This window comes from Dendrobates tinctorius, unplaced genomic scaffold (genome assembly GCF_039654945.1).
Source record: "Dendrobates tinctorius isolate UK_male_01 unplaced genomic scaffold, ASM3965494v1 ptg000175l, whole genome shotgun sequence".
Classification (NCBI taxonomy): Eukaryota; Metazoa; Chordata; class Amphibia; order Anura; family Dendrobatidae; genus Dendrobates; species Dendrobates tinctorius.
In genome coordinates, this window is record NW_027361842.1 from 7,056,905 (window position 1) to 7,083,983 (window position 27,079).

General features: G+C 47.8%; 1 protein-coding gene across 2 annotated transcripts in view; it reads left to right on the forward strand.

The window, feature by feature from the left end:
- LOC141054166 (coiled-coil domain-containing protein 17-like) overlaps positions 1–27,079 on the forward strand; it is a 153,717-nt gene that overhangs the window by 97,260 nt on the left and 29,378 nt on the right. For both annotated transcript variants that reach the window (XM_073551362.1, XM_073551361.1), the window contains 2 exons: positions 2,033–2,214; positions 2,320–2,405. In XM_073551362.1, coding sequence (XP_073407463.1) covers positions 2,033–2,214; positions 2,320–2,405 — 268 coding nt within the window. The remainder of the gene's footprint in view (positions 1–2,032; positions 2,215–2,319; positions 2,406–27,079) is intronic.

A 27,079-nucleotide genomic window follows, 5' to 3' on the forward strand; every position in this document is an offset into this window, starting at 1 on the left:
GTATAATGTAAGCCTCCATAGATTTGAATTGTATTTCCCACTTCCGAATATCCCAGAATGCAGCATGACCTGAATTGTCTGAAGATCGGTGACGTCACTCAGAAGAGAAGCAGAATGGGGCCTGGTACCAAATAAGATAGTGATCAATGAGTGTATTTACACACTTAGGGCTCATGCACACGTTAAGTATTTGGGGATTTTTTTAACCCAGTATTTGTAAGCCAAAACCAGGAGTGGGTGAAAAATGCAGAAGTGGTGCAAATGTTTCTATTATGCTTTTTCTATGACTGGTCAACTCCTGGTTTTGGCTTACAAATACTGGGTTAAAATACTGACCAAATACTGGATGTGTGCATGAGCCCTTAGGCTGGAGTCACACTAAATGTATAAAAAATCAGTCTGATTATCACTGCCAAGAGTCGTACAAGTGTAATACGAGTGTCATGCGAGTACAATAGGATTTTTCACACCTAGCCTCCAATTTACATCCGAATGCAGTGCAATTGCTATCCGACTGCGATTTTAACATGAGATTTTACATAGCGCAATTCTCTGTCATTTACACATAGTTTTCAAAGGAAATATTCTTTAAAACACAGACATGTATATATTATATAGATAGATATAGATAAAATGCAGCTGCATAGTGTAAAATCACAGCAGGAGCCGACAGGATAGTATAGATGGATTACATAAAGTATATACACATAGAATACATAGATATGTAGATGTCAGTGACATATACAATTAGTACAGTGTGTGTGCAGCTTACTGTACATGTATTTACTTATTAAAAGATAATTTTTCCTAAAAGAATGGTGTGGGCTCCAGCATAACAACCCCCCCAACTATTACCTCACTTGCCAACGCTACAGGGCAAGTAGTAAGACCGATGCTAAGTGCTAGAATTGGCGCATCTTATAGATGCGTATTTTTTTAAAGCAACTGGGAGCTGATGTTTTTAGCTTGCAGGGCAAGTATCCATGACCCCTTCCTTGGCTATTAATGTTAGCCTGCAGCTGTCTGCCTAGCCTTTGCTGGTTATTAATTATAGACAGGCCCTACTTCATTTTTTGGGGAGAGTCCCCCATTTTAATAGCTAATAAAAGCTAAGTATACAGATGTTAGCTGATACCAATAGCCAGGGAAGCTCCATGGGTATTACCCCCTTCCAAGGCTATAAACATCAGCCCCCAGCCATCGGCTTTCCCTCTGCTGGTTAAGAAAATTATGTGGAGGCCACAGCATTTTTTTCCAAAAAATATTTTGATAATTAAATACATGTAAAGTAAGCTGCACAAGCTCTGTACTAATTGTATATGTCCCTGACATCTATATATCTATGTATTCTACGTGTATATATCTATTCTATCTATTCTTTTGCAACCTGTCACTCTGTGATTTTACTGTACACGGCAGATGAATTGTCGGCTTTTCAAGGGAGATTGGTACGGTACATAAAAATCAGATAGCACTCACATGGTCCGAGTACTGTGTGATTTTTTTTTTCGCACCCATAGGCTTGCATCGGCCAAGTCTATGTGTCAATCACAGCCCGCTGTGATTTTACATGCTCGCTGAATATGCCTGAGAAAAAAAATGCTGATGTGAGCTGCCCCATAGTGTAACACTGGACCGAGTACTATGCAGTGTTTTCTCGCATAGCACTGGACTGTATTCTATGGTAGTGTGACTGTGGCCTAACATCAAAACATGCACTCATACACAGGCGTAGGAGGGAAATATTCAGGAGAGTCCTTTCTTAAATGGGTCTAAGGTACAGTATCAGATACAGATTTTCTGCTGATTGGTGATGGTAGCAGGATCTGCATTGATAGATCATTTAAACCCTAGCTTCTTTACGTTGTCAATTAACCTCTGTATGAATGAAAATAAAAAACAAAAACAAAGATTAAAATAAATTGGGACAGTAAATACATGAGTTTATCATCCCCAAGTAGAAAGCATATTATTATTTTAGTTATTTCCTTTAACCATTTACTTGTTGGTGTACCATATGTTTCATTAACAGAAATTGAGAGGAACCTTCAATTTCCCAGGTTTGTGAAGGCTCAAAGCCAACAAAATGTGAAGACTCTAAATGCAGAATTAGAGGTGTTAAAACAGGAATTGGAAATTCAGAAGCTAAAACGTCGCATTCAGACATCTGTTACTCAGCGAGCCAAACCCCAGCTGGAGATACTTCATTCAATGGTAATATTAAATGTTTTGTTCAAAATGTGGTGATAAATTGTTTAATTAGCGAACTGTAAACAGACACTAGTCAAAAATCAGTAATTTATTATAACTGATCCACAGGAAATGAATAAACCCAACACTCAAAATCTTGGCAGACATTTTTCAAATCTCAGTCACGGACTAGAGCCTGCTCCATATGATCCAATGTGAGTATTGCAAGGAATTATGTGCACTTACCATCCGAGGGCGAATAAGATTACATCAAGTTCTTATGGTGACAAACCTAACTGAACCTTTCTACTTAATACCAGGAACTACTGGAGCGCCCTCACTCGCCAGGGCCGTGGAGTACTCGGTACCGGGCCGGTTGATCTTCTCAACGGGGGTTGTCATGGCAGCAGTGACCCGGTCCATGGCCCTGGGGCTCCATTATAAAAGGGGTTGTTTCAGTGTGCTTATGGTGGTGAAAGTTTATAAGTGATTCGTGACGCCACCTGTGGTGTTCGGCAATGAAGATGGAAGATGTAAGCCGACGCTGCAGACAGATCCTCTGGGATAGATGGTGTGGTGCAGCAGTGATGTTATAGCCCTCCACAGGCAGGGCTGTAGTCCCAGGGCAGTGTAGGTGAAGTGACACGTAGATGGTGTAGTGTCAGGCGCAAGGGATGTAGCAGTGCTGGGCAGGTTGGCGCAGATTCCTGCGCCAACCTGCCCAGCACTGCTACATCCCTTGCACCTGACACTACACCATCTACGTGTCACTTCACCTACACTACACTTCACCTACAAGTGGAGGACACCAGGGCATGTAGTTCCAAAGCTTTACTCACAGTCTGTTGCAGGTACAGGTGCCCGCATCTGTGCCGTGTCCTCCGGGTCAGGAGCTCAGCCAACTTCCAGGCAAGATGAAGTACTCCTTTCCAACACTCCGCCAACATATGTGCCTTTTCTGAACGTCTCCTCTTATAGCGCCTTTGAATGAAGTACTCCTAGTACTGAGTTACACTGGAGTTCCTCCTGTCAGATGTTCCTATGAACTCTACATGTACAGCAGACAGCTGTAGCCTGCTTCGGGGGCTCCTTGCTTCCAAGTCCCGGCTCACTAATATGTTGCTGTTGTGCCCCCAAGTCTTGTGTGGGAATAAAATGGTCACTACTTCTATTCCTCCGGTGTCTGCTGCAGGACCATTAGTATCCATACAACCTTGGGGACCGGACTCCGGCCTTGCGCTTAGAATTTGAAAAGGGTTCTCCTCTAACCCTGGTCCTTGTTCTCTTATTCTCCTCACGTTCCATGCTAATCCTTCCCAATGGAGAATCAAGCTTCCTTTCTCTGTCTCTTTCCTGTGCCAGCAGACCCAGATCACTTGGCCTACTGCAGCACTTCCTTCTTCCATCCCTCTCCTGGGGATCTTCTCTCTCTCACACTCTGTCCTTCTACATCCTCACTCATTGACTGAATGAAAGACTGACTGACTGACTCAACTCTTCCCGCTCTTTTGTATGAACTAAACTCCACCCACCTCCCAGCACATTTCATGTTCCAAGCAGGGAGCCACCAAGGGGTGCTATGCTACATTCCAAGCAGGGAGCCGCCTAAGGTGCTTTGCTACACTACTTTGTGGTGTGGGGTGCAGGTGTTGGAGTGTGGTCAGGTGTCTCCACCTTACCTGGATGGTGGGGTACCACACCTCAGGAGGAGGTGCAGTACCTCTGTGGCGACTGAACCCTCAGGGGCGCCACATACCCCCTGTTATACACAGCATGTCCACGGGCTACAAGAAAACAAAAGTTGACAAAAACAAGAACATACAAAATTTTTTATAATGCTAATAAACAGTTCTTATCTAATCTTCTCAATATGAGAGGCACTGTCTCTTGAACGTTGCAGAACAATTTTAACTATCTAGGTTTAAAGTTATGCTACCTAATTTAAAGTGCTATTTCAAGCATTATCATCAACACATTTCTTCATCACTTCTTCTTTTACATTTTCTACTTTCTTTTATTAACCCTATGTGATAACCATTAATGCCAGGTTCGCCACCTGTATTTTTCAAATCTTCATCTTTATTCACCTCTCTTTATTAAAACATTCTATGAACTAGATTCTTTATAAAAGCTATTCTCTATTAATACTGTCATAAGGCACATTCTAAAATACTTTACATCAATAATTCTTGTAAGTGCTGGACACCGCTCCCAGCCGGGATCTCTTGCAGTGTCCTTTAGATAGGAGCCATGCTCCACAATGAGGTAGTTCTTGTTAGGAACGGCGGAACGCACTAAATAAAAATATAAAGTGCGTTTGCCGCTCAGGGTCCACCGTGCAGTACGTGAAATAACCGCTGCTACAGTTGTGGCAGAAGCAATATGGCAGTATTGTGCACAGGGTTAACCATCACCCAAGTGCACAAAGCAATCTCTGCTAAATCACACAGATGCCTATGAACATAAACAAAAGAGCTGAGCCTGTTAAGGTCACAAGTACTCAGAGTAGTTACACACACGGTATAAGGTCACAGGAATAGCCAAAGATGGCGGTACTAAGTCCTTCTAGACCTACCGTGTGTGTAGCGTCGCAGCCGCGAACGCTTAAGTGGACTGCTACTGCAGCGCGGCGTAGGACACTGCCACTATGCAACAATGCTAGACGCAAGCGCAATGTCGGACGCTAGCAGCTGTGGACAATGAAGCAGAGGCGCGCTGGCACTGGTACTAAACTCAATCCTTCACACAAGCATAATATCAAAGGATAGGGGTTTCAAATGAGTCATTCACCAGAATCATGCATTCATCGTCATTCACACAGCAGTAAGTATAATCTATACTAGCGCATGGCGGAATAGCCATGCGTGCTTTTTATAGCAGCCGGGACCTTCTGGAAGCTTCCAGATCTCTGAGATGGACCAATGAGATCTGGAGCGGGACCTGAGCACATGACTCCCGATCTCCAATGGGAGATCGTCTCATGAGCATGCTCAGAAGGTGGATGGAAGGACTTAGCCTCTGGAGAGATTTGCTGCAAGGCAACCTCCTCTGCAGTAGATAAACAGCAGGAGACTGCAGAATGTGAGGGTCTGGATTCCTGCATAGCGACCGCTGAAACCTGACTCCTATCAGTTCTTATCTATAAAAGCCCTATGTAAAACCAAGAAAGGGCACCTAAGAAGGTGCAACTATATACATTACAGTTCCGGATCACTCAGTGTTCATGATCTCCACAGTTCAATGAAAAATATGCTGCCAACGCAACTAGGCAAAAACTTGTAAAACCAAAGTAAACATGATAACAAAGAAGGCACAATGGTGCAAATACCCTCCTGGGTAACAAAGTTAAGGGAATGTTTCTTTATTGGGGGTCCCCTCCTGGGGTACTGGAAGCTGGTTTTCTTGGCTGCTGCTTCCATGGAAGAATTTCTCGACATCCTCTTCCTGCAAATGGATTCACATAGGACGAGGTGGTGACAGCTGGGTGGATTGCTGCTTGTGGTTCTTTGGCAGGGGTGATCACCACTGTAGGGGGTAGTCCTGCTGGGGGTACATACGCCTTCTCCTTTTTGTAGACCGCAATACCTATAAATGTGGCGGATGTTCATGGTGTACCATCCTCTTAACCGCTCATACCAGGCGAAGGTCACATACTCCACCGGTTGCAGATCTCTAGCAGGGTGTCCCTTCCTCAGGTGTGACTCGACATCCCTCCTGTTGAAGAACAAGTCACTGATCCTCTTGGGGTTTGCAATAAACCCGAATCCTCTCTCCTGATTTACATTGAGGACCTGTCCCCATCCAGCTGAGTCCCGAGGACAGTAGTGACCAGCACAGACCTTCTCCTTCCGGTCCAGATCAGGGCCTAACACAGCCAGTCTCCTCTGTTCTCTCTCCCTCTGTTCCGCTGCAATCTTGCAGATGGTTTCCTGGCAACGAGCCCATGTCTCATCTTCCTCTTCCCGGGGCCTGCTTTTACCCACTATGGATAAGGGTACCACCACTAGGGGTTCAGGCATTCCCCCCAGGGATCAGAGTCCTGGTCCCAGACAAGGTCCAGCACGACCTGTCCTGACGCCGCCACGGGCGTACACCCCAGGGCCTTCCCAGGTGCAGGGACAGCAGACATACCTGGGGTCTCCTGGCAGTGTTCCAGCTCCGGTGCAGGCTTGAGGCGGTGTGCAGCTGCAGGGATGTCCACAGGGGCAGTCTGTCTGGATGTCAGCGGTGGTGGAGCAGATGGCGGCTCCGGGTCAGCAAGAGTCTTCGGTGGGACCTGTGCGGCCACATCAGGTCCAGGCGGGAGCACTGCATCAGCTCCCAGGCCCTCCGGTGGCTCTTCCGGACAGGTCGCGACCAACTGTACGGACAGCGTGGAGATGTAAACGGGCGCTGCCTGAGAGAAGTCCGGTGCGGCGGTGGTGGGTACCGCCGGTGAAGACACCAGTACAGCAGCGACGGCAGCGGGTACCACGGGGGAAGGTACCAGGACTAGAGGTGCCGATGGCGTAGGCCCCTCCGGGGCGTGCTGCCAGCCCAACCTACACAACGCCTCCTGCCTCAGTCGCAGACGGGTAGTCAGCTGGGCTATTTCCTCCTCCAGCTGCTGGCGGTTCATGCCAGAAGCCAGATCGGAGCCTTCAGCCATTGCGCCGGGGAGATTCAGCTTAACCTCCCCTCGCTCTTCAGGCCTCCTCTCTCCTTCCATCATGGTGTCTTCTCCTTCTTCTTCCTGTCGCGACTCTTTTCCCGCCACTGGCCCCTGCTCCTCCTTCTGGGGTTGGTGTCTTCTTCCTACTCCTCCTTACCAGGCTAGTACACGAACCCCTCGGGGGGTGGGCCATGTTGCTGTCACATAGAAGTTCAGACAGGGGAGGCCCAGGACAGTTCGCGCTCTTTTCTTAGGACCACTCATATTATCACGCCCTTCTTCACCTCGCTGGCGGCCATTTTTAGCAATCATTTTACAGTCTATCAAATTGGGTCTTTTGCACATTTCCACAAACTTTTAAGTCCAACAAATCGTAGGCACACAGAACCCAGTGGCACCGGGTTTCGTCATCTTGTTCGTGACGCCAAGTTGGAGCTCCCTCACTCGCCAGGGCCGTGGGGTACTCGGTACCGGGTCGGTTGATCTTCTCAACGGGGGTTGTCACGGCAGCAGTGACCCGGTCCGTGGCCCTGGGGCTCCATTATAAAAGGGGTTGTTTCAGTGTGCTTATGGTGGTGAAAGTTTATAAGTGATTCGTGACGCCGCCTGTGGTGTTCGGCAATGAAGATGTAAGCCGACGCTGCAGACAGATCCTCTGGGACAGATGGTGTGGTGCAGCAGTGATGTTATAGCCCTCCACAGGGAGGGCTGTAGTCCCAGGGCAGTGTAGGTGAAGGGACACATAGATGGTGTAGTGTCAGGCGCAAGGGATGTAGCAGTGCTGGGCAGATTGGCGCAGGAATTAGTGGAGGACACCAGGGCATGTAGTTCCAAAGCTTTACTCACAGTCTGTTGCAGGTACAGGAGCCCGCATCCGTGCCGTGTCCTCCGGGTCAGGAGCTCAGCCAACTTCCAGGCAAGATGAAGTATTCCTTTCCAACACTCCGCCAACATATGTGCCTTTTCTGAACGTCTCCTCTTATAGCGCCTTTGAATGAAGTACTCCTAGTACTGAGTTACACTGGAGTTCCTCCTGTCAGATGTTCCTATGAACTGGACTTGTACGGCAGACAGCTGTAGCCTGCTTCGGGGGCTCCTTGCTTCCAAGTCCCGGCTCACTAATATGTTGCTGTTGTGCCGCCAAGTCTTGTGTGGGAATAAAGTGGTCACTACTTCTATTCCTCTGGTGTCTGCTGCAGGACCATTAGTATCCATACAACCTCAGGGACTGAACTCTGGCCTTGCGCTTAGAACTTGAAAAGGGTTCTCCTCTAACCCTGGTCCTTGTTCTCTTATTCTCCTCACGTTCCATGCTAATCCTTCCCAATGGAGAATCAAGCTTCCTTTCTCTGTCTCTTTCCTGTGCCAGCAGACCCAGATCACTGTGGCCTGCTGCAGCACTTCCTTCTTCCATCCCTCTCCCGGGGATCTTCTCTCTCTCACACTCTATCCTTCTACATCCTCACTCATTGACTGAATGAAAGACTGACTGATTGACTCAACTCTTCCCGCTCTTTTGTATGAACTAAACTCCACCCACCTCCCAGCACGTTTCATGTTCCAAGCAGGGAGCCACCAAGGGGTGCTATGCTACATTCCAAGCAGGGAGCCGCCTAAGGTGCTTTGCTACACTACTTTGTGGTGTGGGGTGCAGGTGTTGGAGTGTGGTCAGGTGTCTCCACCTTACCTGGATGGTGGGGTACCACACCTCAGGAGGAGGTGCAGTACCTCTGTGGCGACTGAACCCTCAGGGGCGCCACTTACCCCCCGTTAAACACAGCACGTCCACGGGCTACAAGAAAACAAAAGTTGACAAAAACAAGAACATACAAAATTTTTATAATGCTAATAAACAGTTCTTATCTAATCTTCTCAATATGAGAGGCACTGTCTCTTGAACGTTGCAGAACAATTTTACCTATCTATGTTTAAAGTTATGCTACCTAATTTAGAGTGCTATTTCAAGCATTATCATCAACACATTTCTTCATCACTTCTTCTTTTACATTTTCTACTTTCTTTTATTAACCCTATGTGACAACCGTTAATGCCAGGTTCGCCACCTTTATTTTTCAAATCTTCATCTTTATTCACCTCTCTTTATTAAAACATTCTATGAACTAGATTCTTTATAAAAGCTATTCTCTATTAATACTGTCATAAGGCACATTATAAAATACTTCACATCAATAATTCTTGTAATTGCTGGACACCGCTCCCAGCCGGGATCTCTTGCAGTGTCCTTTAGATAGGAGCCATGCTCCACAATGAGGTAGTTCTTGTTAGGAACGGCGGAACGCACTAAATAAAAAATATAAATAAAGTGCGTTTGCCGCTCAGGGTCCACCGTGCAGTAGGTGAAATAACCGCTGCTACAGTGGTGGCAGAAGCAATATGGCGGTATTGTGCACAGGGTTAACTGTCACCCAAGTGCACAGAGCAATCTCTGTTAAATCACACAGATGCCTATGAACATAAACAAAAGAGCTGAGCCTGTTAAGGTCACAAGTACTCAGAGTAGTTACACACACGGTATAAGGTCACAGAAATAGCCAAAGATGGCGGTACTAAGTCCTTCTAGACCTACCGTGTGTGTAGCGTCGCAGCCGCGAACGCTTAAGTGGACTGCTACTGCAGCGCGGCGTAGGACACTGCCACTATGCAACAATGCTAGACGCAAGCGCAATGTCGGACGCTAGCAGCTGTGGACAATGAAGCAGAGGCGCGCTGGCACTGGTACTAAACTCAATCCCTCACACAAGCATAATATCAAAGGATAGGGGTTTCAAATGAGTCATTCACCAGAATCATGCATTCATCGTCATTCACATAGCAGTAAGTATAATCTATACTAGCGCATGGCGGAACAACCATGCGTGCTTTTTATAGCAGCCGGTACCTTCTGGAAGCTTCCAGATCTCTGAGATGGACCAATGAGATCTGGAGCGGGACCTGAGCACATGACTCCTGATCTCCAATGGGAGATCGTCTCATGAGCATGCTCAGAAGATGGATGGAAGGACTTAGCCTCTGGAGAGATTTGCTGCAAGGAAATCTCCTCTGCAGTAGATAAACAGCAGGAGACTGCAGAATGTGAGGGTCTGGATTCCTGCATAGCGACCGCTGAAACCTGACTCCTATCAGTTCTTATCAATAAAAGACGTATGTAAAACCAAGAAAGGGCACCTAAGAAGGTGCAGCTATATACATTACAGTTCCGGATCACTCAGTGCTCATGATCTCCACAGTTCAATGAAAAATATGCTGCCAACGCAACTAGGCAAAAACTTGTAAAACCAAAGTAAACATGATAACAAAGAAGGCACAATGGTGCAAATACCCTCCTGGGTAACAAAGTTAAGGGAATGTTTCTTTATTGGGGGTCCCCTCCTGGGGTACTGGAAGCTGGTTTTCTTGGCTGCTGCTTCCATGGAAGAATTTCTCGACATCCTCTTCCTGCAAATGGATTCACATAGGACGAGGTGGTGACAGCTGGGTGGATTGCTGCTTGTGGTTCTTTGGCAGGGGTGATCACCACTGTAGGGGGTAGTCCTGCTGGGGGTACATACGCCTTCTCCTTTTTGTAGACCGCAATAAATTCCTATAAATGTGGCGGATTTTCATGGTGTACCATCCTCTTAACTAGAGTTGAGCGAAACGGGTCTAAAAAATTCAAAAGTCGCCGACTTTTGGCAAAGTCGGGTTTCATGAAACGAAACCCGACCCTAGGATGAGGTCGGCCACGAGGTCGGTGACTTACGCGCCAAAGTCGCGTTTCAAAAGTTTGTTTTGCACTCTTTTTCAGCCAATCAGGATCCACGGACACTGTGGGCAACGTGATGACATAGGCACGGGTCACCACCATCTTTCAGAAGGGCATGCAAGTGATTGGCTTGCTTTGGTGGGCGTCACAGGGGGTATAAAAGGGCGTGCACGCCGACCGCCATCTTACTTCTGCCGATCTTAGTATAGGGAGAGGTTGCTGCTGATTCTGTAGGGAGAGCGTTAGGCAGGGAAGAAGACAAAAGAACTGCTTCTGCTGCTAGCGATTGGCCTGCACAACACACAAGTCACTGTGTGTGCAGTGCAAGGGGAGGCTATATTGTGGTGTATCAGTGGTGTTGGTTGTTGGGCTGCCTTCTAAGGCTTCCTGACACGCTGGCATTGCTGTTTACCCACTGCTCCGCAAACTGCTTTTTTTAAAAGCAATCCAATCTCCCTTATCCTCTAGTCACTTTTGTCACAGCTGTGCCATCGAGCGTGTCACATAGCGCTCAGATATCAGTGGGCCTCACACAATCTACAAGTGTCCAGTGTCCAAAAGTGTACGCAGAGATTCAAAATCTCCATTATCCTCTCGTCACTTTGGTCACAGGCAGCTGTGCCATCGAGCGTGTCACATAGCGCTCAGATATCAGTGGGCCTCACACAATCTACAAGTGTCCAGTGTCCAAAAGTGTACGCAGAGATTCAAAATCTCCATTATCCTCTCGTCACTTTGGTCACAGGCAGCTGTGCCATCGAGCGTGTCACATAGCGCTCAGATATCAGTAGGCCTCACACAATCTACAAGTGTCCAGTGTCCAAAAGTGTACGCAGAGATTCAAAATCTCCATTATCCTCTCGTCACTTTGGTCACAGGCAGCTGTGCCATCGAGCGTGTCACATAGCGCTCAGATATCAGTGGGCCTCACACAATCTACAAGTGTCCAGTGTCCAAAAGTGTACGCAGAGATTCAAAATCTCCATTATCCTCTCGTCACTTTGGTCACAGGCAGCTGTGCCATCGAGCGTGTCACATAGCGCTCAGATATCAGTGGGCCTCACACAATCTACAAGTGTCCAGTGTCCAAAAGTGTACGCAGAGATTCAAAATCTCCATTATCCTCTCGTCACTTTGGTCACAGGCAGCTGTGCCATCGAGCGTGTCACATAGCGCTCAGATATCAGTAGGCCTCACACAATCTACAAGTGTCCAGTGTCCAAAAGTGTACGCAGAGATTCAAAATCTCCATTTTCCTCTCGTCACTTTGGTCACAGGCAGCTGTGCCATCGAGCGTGTCACATAACGCTCAGATATCAGTAGGCCTCACACAATCTACAAGTGTCCAGTGTCCAAAAGTGTACGCAGAGATTCAAAATCTCCATTATCCTCTCGTCACTTTGGTCACAGGCAGCTGTGCCATCGAGCGTGTCACATAGCGCTCAGATATCAGTAGGCCTCACACAATCTACAAGTGTCCAGTGTCCAAAAGTGTACGCAGAGATTCAAAATCTCCATTATCCTCTCGTCACTTTGGTCACAGGCAGCTGTGCCATCGAGCGTGTCACATAGCGCTCAGATATCAGTGGGCCTCACACAATCTACAAGTGTCCAGTGTCCAAAAGTGTACGCAGAGATTCAAAATCTCCATTATCCTCTCGTCACTTTGGTCACAGGCAGCTGTGCCATCGAGCGTGTCACATAGCGCTCAGATATCAGTGGGCCTCACACAATCTACAAGTGTCCAGTGTCCAAAAGTGTACGCAGAGATTCAAAATCTCCATTATCCTCTCGTCACTTTGGTCACAGGCAGCTGTGCCATCGAGCGTGTCACATAGCGCTCAGATATCAGTAGGCCTCACACAATCTACAAGTGTCTAGTGTCCAAAAGTGTACGCAGAGATTCAAAATCTCCATTATCCTCTCGTCACTTTGGTCACAGGCAGCTGTGCCATCGAGCGTGTCACATAGCGCTCAGATATCAGTGGGCCTCACATAATCTACAAGTGTCCAGTGTCCAAAAGTGTACGCAGAGATTCAAAATCTCCATTATCCTCTCGTCACTTTGGTCACAGGCAGCTGTGCCATCGAGCGTGTCACATAGCGCTCAGATATCAGTAGGCCTCACACAATCTACAAGTGTCCAGTGTCCAAAAGTGTACGCAGAGATTCAAAATCTCCATTATCCTCTCGTCACTTTGGTCACAGGCAGCTGTGCCATCGAGCGTGTCACATAGCGCTCAGATATCAGTAGGCCTCACACAATCTACAAGTGTCCAGTGTCCAAAAGTGTACGCAGAGATTCAAAATCTCCATTATCCTCTCGTCACTTTGGTCACAGGCAGCTGTGCCATCGAGCGTGTCACATAGCGCTCAGATATCAGTAGGCCTCACACAATCTACAAGTGTCCAGTGTCCAAAAGTGTACGCAGAGATTCAAAATCTCCATTATCCTCTCGTCACTTTGGTCACAGGCAGCTGTGCCATCGAGCGTGTCACATAGCGCTCAGATATCAGTGGGCCTCACACAATCTACAAGTGTCCAGTGTCCAAAAGTGTACGCAGAGATTCAAAATCTCCATTATCCTCTCGTCACTTTGGTCACAGGCAGCTGTGCCATCGAGCGTGTCACATAGCGCTCAGATATCAGTGGGCCTCACACAATCTACAAGTGTCCAGTGTCCAAAAGTGTACACAGAGATTCAAAATCTCCATTATCCTCTCGTCACTTTGGTCACAGGCAGCTGTGCCATCGAGCGTGTCACATAGCGCTCAGATATCAGTAGGCCTCACACAATCTACAAGTGTCCAGTGTCCAAAAGTGTACGCAGAGATTCAAAATCTCCATTTCCTCTCGTCACTTTGGTCACAGGCAGCTGTGCCATCGAGCGTGTCACATAGCGCTCAGAAATCAGTAGGCCTCACACAATCTACAAGTGTCCAGTGTCCAAAAGTGTACGCAGAGAATCAAAATCTCCATTATCCTCTCGTCACTTTGGTCACAGGCAGCTGTGCCATCGAGCGTGTCACATAGCGCTCAGATATCAGTGGGCCTCACACAATCCAAAAGTGTCCACTGTACACAAGTGTGTGCAGAAATTCTAAATCTCCCCTGTCCTATAGACACCTTTTACCTTGTTTTACATTACTATATGGTTTGTTGGATTTTGTCTACATTTCTACCAAAAATGAGGAAGGCTTGTGGAAGAGGCCGTGGAATTGGGCGGGGGTTGGCAGCTGGTAATGATGGTGTTGGTGGTGGATCTGATGGTAGTGGCAAGAGCAAAATAGGACCGAATGCAGGAGGTGCTGACCCTGCGTCATCGTCTGGCTACATAAGGCCTCGAACGCTTAGTTTTCTAGGAGTTGGCAAACCGCTTTTAAAGGCAGAGCATCAGGAAAAAGTTTTGTCTTACATTGCTGACTCAGCCTCCAGCTCTATCGCCTCCTCTTCTTCAGTTGTAAAAAGTAAAAGCACTGAGTCGTCATTGGAGGCTCATGTTCATGAACCACACCTTTCCTTGTGTCCTTCACCCCAACCAAGATTGAAGGATGACGCAGGCCATCCTACTGATTACTCCATGGAGCTGTTTTCACATACCATGCCTGGATTATCAAGTCAAATGGTGAATTACCCAGGCCAAGATGAATCTGACATGGAGTGCACTGATGCACAGCCGCTGATGGATGATTCTGCTGGTACATTCACTCAGAGCACTACATTGTCCTCGCAGTGTACAGAGCCAGATTTTGACCCTGATGAGACACAGGTGCCCCTTCCCGCACACTATACCACTATACACGGTGACACAGAGGAAGGTGCACATGACATAGAAGAGGAGGTGATGGATGACCCAGTTGTTGACCCAGATTGGCATCCATTGGGGGAAGAGGGTGCTGCTTCCAATAGCTCAGATGAGGAGCATCCACAGCAGACATCGACATCGCAACAGCTGTTATCTGGCAGGCCCGGAGCACTCCAAAGACAGGTTCCAAACATCAAAAGAGTTGCTGGACAGCTTGTCCAGAGGGTCAAAAGATCACAGCGTGCTAGGCCGCAAAATGTCTGCCAAAGTAGGAAGAGTGCAGTGTGGCAGTTTTTTGAACAAAATCCTCATGATCAGGCCAAGGTTATCTGTAAGAAGTGCGCAAAGACCTTTAGCCGAGGGAAAAATCTGAAAAATTTGAATACCAGTTGCATGCTTAGACATTTAACCAGCATGCACTTGCAAGCGTGGACACAACACCAAACCTCAAGTGCCACATGTGCAACTGATCACAACGAAGGTAGTCAGCAATGCTACATTGTTTCCCCCACTGTAAGCCCACCGGTTAGCACAGCAGCAAATGTTGAAGTGTCGTTGCAAGGCCACAGCAGTCAGGGAATCCCACTGTTATATCAACGAAAGACTGATTCTAGGCCATCAGAAAGAACACCAACTCCATCACCATCATCAACCCTCTCTCAGTCCGCCCTGTCCACCGCTACTTCCACCATATGCAGCTCTCAAGTCCAGCTCACCCTCCCAGACACTATGAGTAGGTCAAGAAAGTACTCAGTCTCTCATACGCGTACACTGGGTTTGAACGCCCACATTGCCAAACTAATCTCGTTTGAGATGATGCCCTTTCGGTTGGTGGAAAGCACAGCTTTCCGCGAACTCATGGCCTATGCAGTACCACGCTATGACCTACCCAGTCGCCACTTCTTCTCTCGCAAAGCCATCTCAGCCCTCCACCATCATGTGAAAGACCGCATTGTCCATGCACTCAAGCAGTCAGTGAGCGGAAAGGTGCACCTCACAACTGATGCATGGTCCAGTCGGCATGGCCAGGGCCGTTACGTGTCCATCACTGCGCACTGGGTTAATGTGGTGGATGCAGGGTCCACAGGGGACAGCGGTGGTGGGACAGTGCTGCCTAGCCCACGGTCTAGGAAACAGTTGGCTGTAGGCGTTCGACCCTCCTCCTCCTCCTCCTCCTCCAGAAGCGACAGCTCGTCCACAGAGCGCAGTCGTACGAGCACTCCATCTGCAGCTGCCACTGTTGCACATGATGTGTCCCCCTATCGAGCAGCTAGTGGAAAGCGTCAGCAGGCTGTGTTGCAGATGATGTCTTTGGGCGACAGACACACCGCCGAGGTGCTGGCCGAGTACTTGAAGCGACAAACTGAGTCATGGCTGGGCAGTGTACATCTTGAGGCAGGCAAGGTAGTTAGTGATAACGGCCGTAATTTTGTGGCAGCCATAGCCCTTTCAAAACTCAGCCACATACCTTGCTTGGCTCACACCTTGAACCTGGTGGTGCAGTGCTTCCTCAAAAATTATCCGGAGTTAACAGCCCTGCTCCAGAAGGTGCGAAGACTGTGCGTGCACATCCGCCGGTCGCCTGTACACTCTGTTCGTATGCAGAAGCTGCAGCGATTGCTCCACCTTCCCAACCACCGCCTCATTATCGACATTGCAACAAGGTGGAACTCCACCCTGCACATGGTGGAGTGGCTGTGCGAGCAGAGGCAGGCCATAATGCATTTGTGGGAGGATACACGGCCAGACACTTTGAGAGCAGACATGGAGTTGACAGGCGTGCAGTGGTCGAAGCTGAAAGACCTTTGTAAAGTCCTTCAGTGTTTTGAGGAATGCACACGGCTGGTAAGCGCAGACGACGCCATCCTAAGCATGAGCATCCCACTTATGCGTCTGCTCATGCAAACTTTGACGCACCTTAAGGAGCAGGCGTCTGCAGCCAATGTTGATGAGGAGGAAGAGGAGGAGGGAATCCTTGATGACATTCAGCCATTGTCTGCTCAGGGACCTCTCCTGGACGAAGTGGAGGAAGAAGAGGAGGAGGAGGAGGAGGATGATGGTGATGATTACTTAGGGGAGGAGGATGCATCTCGTGGGGCAAGTGAAAATGTTGGCGTGGCAAGGTCTGGTACAGGGTTTGTGCGTGACTGGAGGGATGTGGATTTGCCAGAAAGTGCTCCTCCACCCAGCACTCGCAGTGCATCATTGACACCGGGAACATTGGCCCACATGTCAGATTATGCCTTGCGGATCCTAAAAAGGGACCCCCGCATTGCCAAAATGATGAACGATGACGACTACTGGTTGGCCAGCATCCTGGATCAACGCTATAAAGGCAAATTACAAAACATCATGCCACAGGAGAACCTTGACCTAATATTGGCTAATAAACAAGCAACTCTGGTAAATCGGTTGCTTGAGGCATTCCCAGCACACAGCAGCGGTGATGGTTCTCACATGAGCCGTACGGGCCGGGGGCAACTTGGCAGAGGTGTTCGTGGTGCACACAGCAGAAGTGGCGTTGGAGACAGGGGTTTCATGACAATGTTGTGGACTGATTTTTCAAATACCGCTCACACAACTGGTAATACTGCATCGATGGAAAGTGACAGGAGACAGCAGTTGTCAACTATGGTTACAAACTACTTTTCCTCCCATATCGATGTTCTCCCACACAGGTCATTCCCCTTTGACTATTGGGCCGCTAAACTGGACACCTGGCCTGAATTGGCCCAATATGCCTTACAGGAGCTCGCTTGCCCAGCTTCAAGTGTGCTATCGGAAAGAGTCTTCAGTGCAGCTGGATCAATCCTGACAGAAAAAAGTACCCGTCTGTCAACCCAAAATGTGGATGATCTAACCTTCATTAAAATGAACCACGCATGGGTTTCCAAGGATTTTGTCCCACCTTCCCCTGATGACACATAGGGTGACAGAAAAATGGCTTGCTTTGGTCCACCTCTTCCTGGTACTTCACCTATTTCGCCTTTTGCATCAGCTGAATGTCCAACATCAACATATGCCACTTTCTAAAACTCCCTAACTGTGCTGCCTCCCCCCCCCCATGGCCGGGGTCACCACCTACCGCACGACACCGTGCGGGTGCCGTTGACCTGGACAGGTGGGTAGGCTGACTCTTGGGCGCGGGCACTGGCACAGGGTCCCTCATAGTGCAATCAAGTGTCTCTGACGGCGGTGGTGCACACCCGCCGTCAGACACACCGCTGTACTATGAGGGGCCCAGTGCCAGTACCGACGTCCACGAGTGGGCCCCCCTTGCTTGGGCAGGGCCCCAGCATTTGCAATCTTTACCTCTCCCTGCTCCTCCTCTGTGTAATCTGGGCCGTCAAATCCATACTGTGCCTGACACCGTCTGAGCCTGCCTCCTGAGACATATATTTTGAATGTGTACGCTATCCATACATGTTATCCGGGGATACGGTACCCTTTCTAACCTTTGTGCAATGACGTGCAATCCATACTGGGCCTAACACCGTCTGAGCCTGCCTCATGCTGTATAGACATATATTTTGAATGTGTACGCTATCCATACATGTTATCCGGGGATACGGTACCCTTTCTAACCTTTGTGCAATCATGTGCAATCCATACTGTGCCTGACACCGTCTGAGCCTGCCTCCTGAGACATATATTTTGAATGTGTACGCTATCCATACATGTTATCCAGGGATACGGTACCCTTTCTAACCTTTGTGCAATGACGTGCAATCCATACTGGGCCTAACACCGTCTGAGCCTGCCTCATGCTGTATAGACATATATTTTGAATGTGTACGCTATCCATACATGTTATCCGGGGATACGGTACCCTTTCTAACCTTTGTGCAATGACGTGCAATCCATACTGGGCCTAACACCGTCTGAGCCTGCCTCATGCTGTATAGACATATATTTTGAATGTGTACGCTATCCATACATGTTATCCGGGGATACGGTACCCTTTCTAACCTTTGTGCAATCATGTGCAATCCATACTGTGCCTGACACCATCTGAGCCTGCCTCCTGAGACATATATTTTGAATGTGTACGCTATCCATACATGTTATCCAGGGATACGGTACCCTTTCTAACCTTTGTGCAATGACGTGCAATCCATACTGGGCCTAACACCGTCTGAGCCTGCCTCATGCTGTATAGACATATATTTTGAATGTGTACGCTATCCATACATGTTATCCGGGGATACGGTACCCTTTCTAACCTTTGTGCAATGACGTGCAATCCATACTGGGCCTAACACCGTCTGAGCCTGCCTCATGCTGTATAGACATATATTTTGAATGTGTACGCTATCCATGCATGTTATCCGGGGATACGGTACCCTTTCTAACCTTTGTGCAATGACGTGCAATCCATACTGGGCCTAACACCGTCTGAGCCTGCCTCATGCTGTATAGACATATATTTTGAATGTGTACGCTATCCATACATGTTATCCGGGGATACGGTACCCTTTCTAACCTTTGTGCAATCATGTGCAATCCATACTGTGCCTGACACCGTCTGAGCCTGCCTCCTGAGACATATATTTTGAATGTGTACGCTATCCATACATGTTATCCAGGGATACGGTACCCTTTCTAACCTTTGTGCAATCACGTGCAATCCATACTGGGCCTGACACCGTCTGAGCCTGCCTCCTGAGACATATATTTTGAATGTGTACGCTATCCATACATGTTATCCAGGGATACGGTACCCTTTCTAACCTTTGTGCAATCACGTGCAATCCATACTGGGCGTGAGAACGGCTGGCGAGCTGTTAAGCAAGCTACAGCACCTGTCCAGACAAGTACAGGGATTCCCTAGTGAGGAGACTTATTTGATTGTTTTCAATGTTGGGACAGCAATTTTTGGGGAGCACTATACTCTGGAGAATGATAGATGGGGCCCACCATACACTGGAACATTCCAAAGGTGGACATCAGACACTGGAGCAGCATTTACAGGGCCCATTATACACTAGAGCATTAGAAATGGGGCCCATTATGTTTGGAGCATTATTTGGGCCCATAAGACAGTGGGGCTTCATCCATGGGGACCAACATATACTGTAGCATTATGTGGAGCTCATCATATACTGTTTCAAACATTATATGGGACCAATGATTCTGTATGGAGAAATAGATGGGCCTCGTCATGAGATGTAAAAAGTGAGGTATTTTTCATTGTACTATACCGCTATTTCTCTGCCGTATCGGAGCATGATGAGTTGTGGTATGTGTTAAAGGGGCGCTCTTTCGCCCAGGGCACATGAAAACCTGGAGCCAGCCCTCCCCCCCCACAGTTTGTAGCCAAATAACCCCCATTTTTCACTGCGTAACTTGTAATATGAAGTTAATTAAGGTTGACAAGCTTAAGAAAGAAGAATTGATGCTTTTGGCATTCAAATGGGCACTGTAGGTGTGTTTCCTGTCCTCCTCTCACTGCCGACTTTTATTCCCCATTGACTTACATTGGGTTTCGTGTTTCGGGACGACCCCAACTTTTCCATATAATCGGACGATCTTGCTCGACCCGACTTTTGGAAAAGTCGGGTTTCACGAAACGAAACGCGACCCTAAAAAACCAAAAGTCGCTCAACTCTACTCTTAACCCCTCATGCCAGGCGAAGGTCACATACTCCCCCGGTTGCAGATCTCTAGCAGGATGTCCCTTCCTCAGGTGTGACTCGACATCCCTCCTGTTGAAGAACAAGTCACTGATCCTCTTGGGGTTTGCAATGAACCCGAATCCTCTCTCCTGATTTACATTGAGGACCTGTCCCCATCCAGCTGAGTCCCGGGGACCGTAGTGACCAGCACGGACGTTCTCCTTCCGGTCCAGATCAGAGCATAGCACAGCCAGTGTCCTCTGTTCTCTCTCCCTCTGTTCCGCTGCCATCTTGCAGATGGTTTCCTGGCAACGAGCCCATGTCTCATCTTCCTCTTCCCGGGGCCTGCTTTTACCCACTATGGATAAGGGTACCACCGCTAGGGGTTCAGGCATTCCCCCCAGGGATCAGAGTCCTGGTCCCAGACAAGGTCCAGCACGACCTGTCCTGACGCCGCCACGGGCGTACACCCCAGGGCCTTCCCAGGTGCAGGGACAGCAGACATACCTGGGGCCTCCTGGCAGTGTTCCAGCTCCGGTGCAGGCTTGAGGCGGTGGGCAGCTGCAGGGATGTCCACAGGGGCAGTCTGTCCTGATGTCAGCGGTGGTGGAGCAGATGGCGGCTCCGGGTCAGCAGGAGTCTTCGGTGGGACCTGTGCGGCCACGTCAGGTCCAGGCGGGAGCACTGCCTCAGCTCCCAGGCCCTCCGGTGGCTCTTCCGGACAGGTCGCGACCAACTGTACGGACAGCGTGGAGATGTAAACGGGCGCTGCCTGAGAGAAGTCCGTTGCGGCGGTGGTGGGTACCGCCGGTGAAGACACCAGTACAGCAGCGGTGGCAGCAGGTACCACGGGGGAAGGTACCAGGACTAGAGGTGCCGATGGCGTAGGCCCCTCCGGGGCGTGCTGCCAGCCCAACCTGCACAACGCCTCCTGCCTCAGTCGCAGACGGGTAGTCAGCTGGGCTATTTCCTCCTCCAGCTGCTGGCGGTTCATGCCGGAAGCCAGATCGGAGCCTTCAGTCATTGCGCCGGGGAGATTCAGCTTAACCTCCCCTCGCTCTTCAGGCCTCCTCTCTCCTTCCATCATGGTGTCTTCTCCTTCTTCTTCCTGTCGCGACTCTTTTCCCGCCACTCGCCCCCGCTCCTCCTTCTGGAGGTGGCGTCTTCTTCCTACTTCTCCATACCAGGCCAGTATACGAACCCCTCGGGGGGTGGGCCATGTTGCTGTCGCATAGAAGTTCAGACAGGGGAGGCCCAGGACAGTTCGCGCTCTTTTCTTAGGACCACCCATATTATCACGCCCTTCTTCACCTCGCTGGTGGCCATTTTTAGCATTCATTTTACAGTCTATCAAATTGGGTCTTTTGCACATTTCCACAAACTTTTAAGTCCAACAAATCGTAGGCACACAGAACCCGGTGGCACCGGGTTTCGTCATCTTGTTCGTGACGCCAAGTTGGAGTTCCCTCACTCGCCAGGGCCGTGGGGTACTCGGTACCGGGCCGGTTGATCTTCTCAACGGGGGTTGTCACGGCAGCAGTGATCCGGTCCGTGGCCCTGGGGCTCCATTATAAAAGGGGTTGTTTCAGTGTGCTTATGGTGGTCAACGTTTATAAGTGATTTGTGACTCCACCTGTGGTGTTCGGCAATGAAGATGTAAGCCGACGCTGCAGGCAGATCCTCTGTGACAGATGGTGTGGTGCAGCAGTGATGTTATAGCCCTCCACAGGGAGGGCTGTAGTCCCAGGGCAGTGTAGGTGAAGTGACACATAGATGGTGTAGTGTCAGGCGCAAGGGATGTAGCAGTGCTGGGCAGATTGGCGCAGGAATAAGTGGAGGACACCAGGGCATGTAGTTCCAAAGCTTTACTCACACTCTGTTGCAGGTACAGGTGCCCGCATCCGTGCCGTGTCCTCCGGGTCTGGAGCTCAGCCAACTTCCAGGCAAGATGAAGTACTCCTTTCCAACACTCCGCCAACATACAGTGGGGAAAAAAAGTATTTAGTCAGTCAGCAATAGTGCAAGTTCCACCACTTAAAAAGATGAGAGGCGTCTGTAATTTACATCATAGGTAGACCTCAACTATGGGCGACAAACTGAGAAAAAAAAATCCAGAAAATCACATTGTCTGTTTTTTTTTCATTATATTTGCATATTATGGTGGAAAATAAGTATTTGGTCAGAAACAAAATTTCATCTCAATACTTTGTGATATATCCTTTGTTGGCAATGACAGAGGTCAAACGTTTTCTGTAAGTCTTCACAAGGTTGCCACACACTGTTGTTGGTATGTTGGCCCATTCCTCCATGCAGATCTCCTCTAGAGCAGTGATGTTTTTGGCTTTTCGCTTGGCAACACAGACTTTCAACTCCCTCCAAAGGTTTTCTATAGGGTTGAGATCTGGAGACTGGCTAGGCCACTCCAGGACCTTGAAATGCTTCTTACGAAGCCACTCCTTCGTTGCCCTGGCGGTGTGCTTTGGATCATTGTCATGTTGAAAGACCCAGCCACGTTTCATCTTCAATGCCCTTGCTGATGGAAGGAGGTTTGCACTCAAAATCTCACGATACATGGCCCCATTCATTCTTTCATGTACCCGGATCAGTCGTCCTGGCCCCTTTGCAGAGAAACAGCCCCAAAGCATGATGTTTTCACCACCATGCTTTACAGTAGGTATGGTGTTTGATGGATGCAACTCAGTATTCTTTTTCCTCCAAACACGACAAGTTGTGTTTCTACCAAACAGTTCCAGTTTGGTTTCATCAGACCTTAGGACATTCTCCCAAAACTCCTCTGGATCATCCAAATGCTCTCTAGCAAACTTCAGACGGGCCCGGACATGTACAGGCTTAAGCAGTGGGACACGTCTGGCACTGCAGGATCTGAGTCCATGGTGGCGTAGTGTGTTACTTATGGTAGGCCTTGTTACATTGGTCCCAGCTCTCTGCAGTTCATTCACTAGGTCCCCCCGCGTGGTTCTGGGATTTTTGCTCACCGTTCTTGTGATCATTCTGACCCCACGGGGTGGGATTTTGCGTGGAGCACCAGATCGAGGGAGATTATCAGTGGTCTTGTATGTCTTCCATTTTCTAATTATTGCTCCCACAGTTGATTTCTTCACTCCAAGCTGGTTGGCTATTGCAGATTCAGTCTTCCCAGCCTGGTGCAGGGCTACAATTTTGTTTCTGGTGTCCTTTGACAGCTCTTTGGTCTTCACCATAGTGGAGTTTGGAGTCAGACTGTTTGAGGGTGTGCACAGGTGTCTTTTTATACTGATAACAAGTTTAAACAGGTGCCATTACTACCAAATACTTATTTTCCACCATAATATGCAAATAAAATGAAAAAAAAAAACAGACAATGTGATTTTCTGGATTTTTTTTTTCTCAGTTTGTCTCCCATAGTTGAGGTCTACCTATGATGTAAATTACAGACGCCTCTCATCTTTTTAAGTGGTGGAACTTGCACTATTGCTGACTGACTAAATACTTTTTTTCCCCACTGTATGTGCCTTTTCTGAACGTCTCCTCTTATAGCGCCTTTGAATGAAGTACTCCTAGTACTGAGTTACACTGGAGTTCCTCCTGTCAGATGTTCCTATGAACTGGACTTGTACGGCAGACAGCTGTAGCCTGCTTCGGGGGCTCCTTGCTTCCAAGTCCCAGCTCACTAATATGTTGCTGTTGTGCCCCCAAGTCTTGTGTCGGAATAAAGTGGTCACTACTTCTATTCCTCCGGTGTCTGCTGCAGGACCCTTAGTATCCATACAACCTCGGGGACTGAACTCTGGCCTTGCGCTTAGAACTTGAAAAGGGTTCTCCTCTAACCCTGGTCCTTGTTCTTATTCTCCTCACGTTCCATGCTAATCCTTCTTCCCAATGGAGAATCAAGCTTCCTTTCTCTGTCTCCTGTGCCAGCAGATCCAGATCACTGTGGCCTGCTGCAGCACTTCCTTCTTCCATCCCTCTCCCGGGGATCTTCTCTCTCTCACACTCTGTCCTTCAACATCCTCACTCATTGACTGAATGAAAGACTGACTCAACTCTTCCCGCTCTTTTGTGTAAACTAAACCACCCACCTCCCAGTACGTTTCATGTTCCAAACAGGGAGCCACCAAGGGGTGCTATGCTACACTCCAAGCAGGGAGCCGCCGAAGGTGCTTTGCTACACTACTTTGTGGTGTGGGGTGCAGGTGTTGGAGTGTGGTCAGGTGTCTCCACCTTACCTGGATGGTGGGATACCACACCTCAGGAGGAGGTGCAGTATCTCTGTGGCGACTGAACCCTCAGGGGCGCCACACTACTATCAATATGTTCTAATATGACGAAGCTGGTAGAGTAGCAGATTACATTAGAAAATAAAATATAATTGCAATATTAGGTATCTTAGGCAACATTTATCAATGTATTGCACCTTTTTTTGGCATCTTTTACTTCAAAGTAATTTCTAATCTCGTTTTGTCCAGGAGTTTTGGTAAGAGCTTTTGCCTTGTGGTAAGAAAATAGTATTTAAAGCATTAAATGGGTTGCCCAGGTTTGTCACTCTGTCACTGCAAACTTGTAAAACCTCACATTGCACATAGAATGCGCTGCCGGGATTCTCCATGGCCAAAATGGGCAGTCATGTGGGCAGTCATATGACCGCAACTGTGCGATTTGAATACTTCTGTCCACATTCTGACTAGATGTGTGCGTTCTTGCTCAATACATGTGAATTGAGCGCACCAGAGCACATCTAGTCGAAATGTGGGCAGAAGTATGCAAATCGCTTTCTTGTGGTCATACAATGGCCCAGTCTCGCTGCCAGCACCAAAGAATCCTGACAGCACATGCTATGCATGATGTGAGACTCAACAAGTCTGCAGTCACATACAGTGACTGCAGATTTTCACGCCAAACCTTGACAATCCCCTTAAAATTGTTCAGTTAATAGGAAGCTCATTTGTATTTCAACTTTCATTTTCCAGTTCTGAACACCTTTGAAGGAAAGAGAAAATTTGGTTGAATTCTAAGCAATTCTGTCAATTCCAAAATGACTTGTTACATACCCACAGGGCTGCCACTTGGAATTTCGGGGCCCCATACTGGCAAAATTTGGGGGGCCTCCTTGAGACTCTGCCCAGGCTCCACCCCAGTCCCACCGCCACCCCTCGAACCGTCCACAGTCCTACCGCTCTCTCTTGGAAAAACTCAACTTGTCACTAATCATAGATTAACAGCTCCCATCACCAGATCACACATATAGCCAACAGCTCTTGTTTTGGCCAAAAGATTTTTTAATCTGCCACCACGACAAAGTAGACTCCTCTGGCTGAGCCCTACTCTACTCTAACCTATTAAAAATTGTTAAAATATCCAATACAATTTAGGTATACATATATATTTTTTTTTCAATTTTTAAAATGACCAAAAATACCACATCCAAAGGGACAAATACCACCGCACCATGACCAGACACAATATTAGCACCACATAATGACCTATAATACCACATACAAGGAACAAATACAGCCACACCATGTCCAGACCACATATTACCATCATAGTCTCCAAATAATATCATATACAAGGGACAAATACTACCACACCATGACCAGACCACATATTACCATGACATGGTGACTAAATACTACAATACTGATCATTAATAAAAAAAAAAAACACAATACTATCACCATACGTGCCATTATACACAGGAGATCTGTACTTAGCATGCAGTGTCTGTGTACAGGTAATACAGTGATCACCGGTGACATTATACACAGGACCTCTGTAAATAGTGCCAGTGTACAGGTAATACAGTGATCACTGGTGACATTGTACACAGGAACTCTGTATATAGCATATAGTGTCAGTGTACAGGTAACACACTGACTCATTGGTGACGTCACTAGGTGAAATCTTTCATCTTCGCTTTTCATCTTCATCCAGCACAGACCGCCATCACGTCTTCCAGCCTGGGCTCTTCTCTGCAGTAAATAACACAGTTATCTAGAGTTCTGCTTGTAGAACACATTATTTAATTTTTTCCAAACTTCCCAATGGGGAAGGTGCAGCTGTGCTGGGGGAGACAATGGCTAGAAGGTTGGAGGAGTGTTTAAACTAGGGATTGGGGGGAAGGTATTCATTTTATAGGAGGGAAAGATAGTGCAGATAGAGACCTGGGCAGAAATAATGAAATTGGGGGTGGGGGTGCCATGGGGGTGAGGTTAGAATAGTTAATAATTTCAGAAAGAATATAGGTACAGAGAGATACATAAAGTGCATGTATACTAATGCCAGAAGCCTTGTCAACAAAATGGAGGAATTAGAAATAATTTTGTTGGAATATAATTATGACATGGTGGGGATATCTTGAGACATGGCTGGACGAGAGCCATGACTGTGGCGGTTAATTTACAGGGCTATAGTCTGTTCAGAAATGACCGTACAAATAAGCGAAGGGGAGGCGTGTGTTTATATGTAAAATCATCCTTAAAACCCATCCTGTGTGATAATATATGTGATTCTAATGAAAATGTAGAGTCCCTGTGGATGGAGATAAGGGGAGGGGGAAAAATAGTAAATTACTGTGTAAGTGGGTTAAGCGCTGGCTCAGGGATAGGAAACAAAGGGTGGTTATTAATGGAGCACACTCAGACTGGGTCACAGCTAGCAGTGGGGTACCACAGGGGTCAGTATTGAGCCCATTTCTTTTTAACATATTTATTAATGACCTTGTAGGGGGCATAGAGAGTAGAATTTCAATATTTGCAGATGACACTAAACTCTGCAGGGTAATCAATACAGAGGAGGACAATTTTATATTACAGGAGGATTTATGTAAACTAGAAGCTTGGGCTGATAAATGCAAATGAGCTTTAATGGGGATTAATGTAAGGTCTTGCACTTGGGTAGAACAAACAAGATGTATAATTATGTGCTTATTTGTAAAACACAGTCAATGAAAAAGACCTGGGTGTATGGGTGGACGACAAACTCACATTTAGTGGCCAGTGTCAGGCAGCTGCTACAAAGGCAAATAAAATAATGGGATGCATTCAAAGAGGCATAG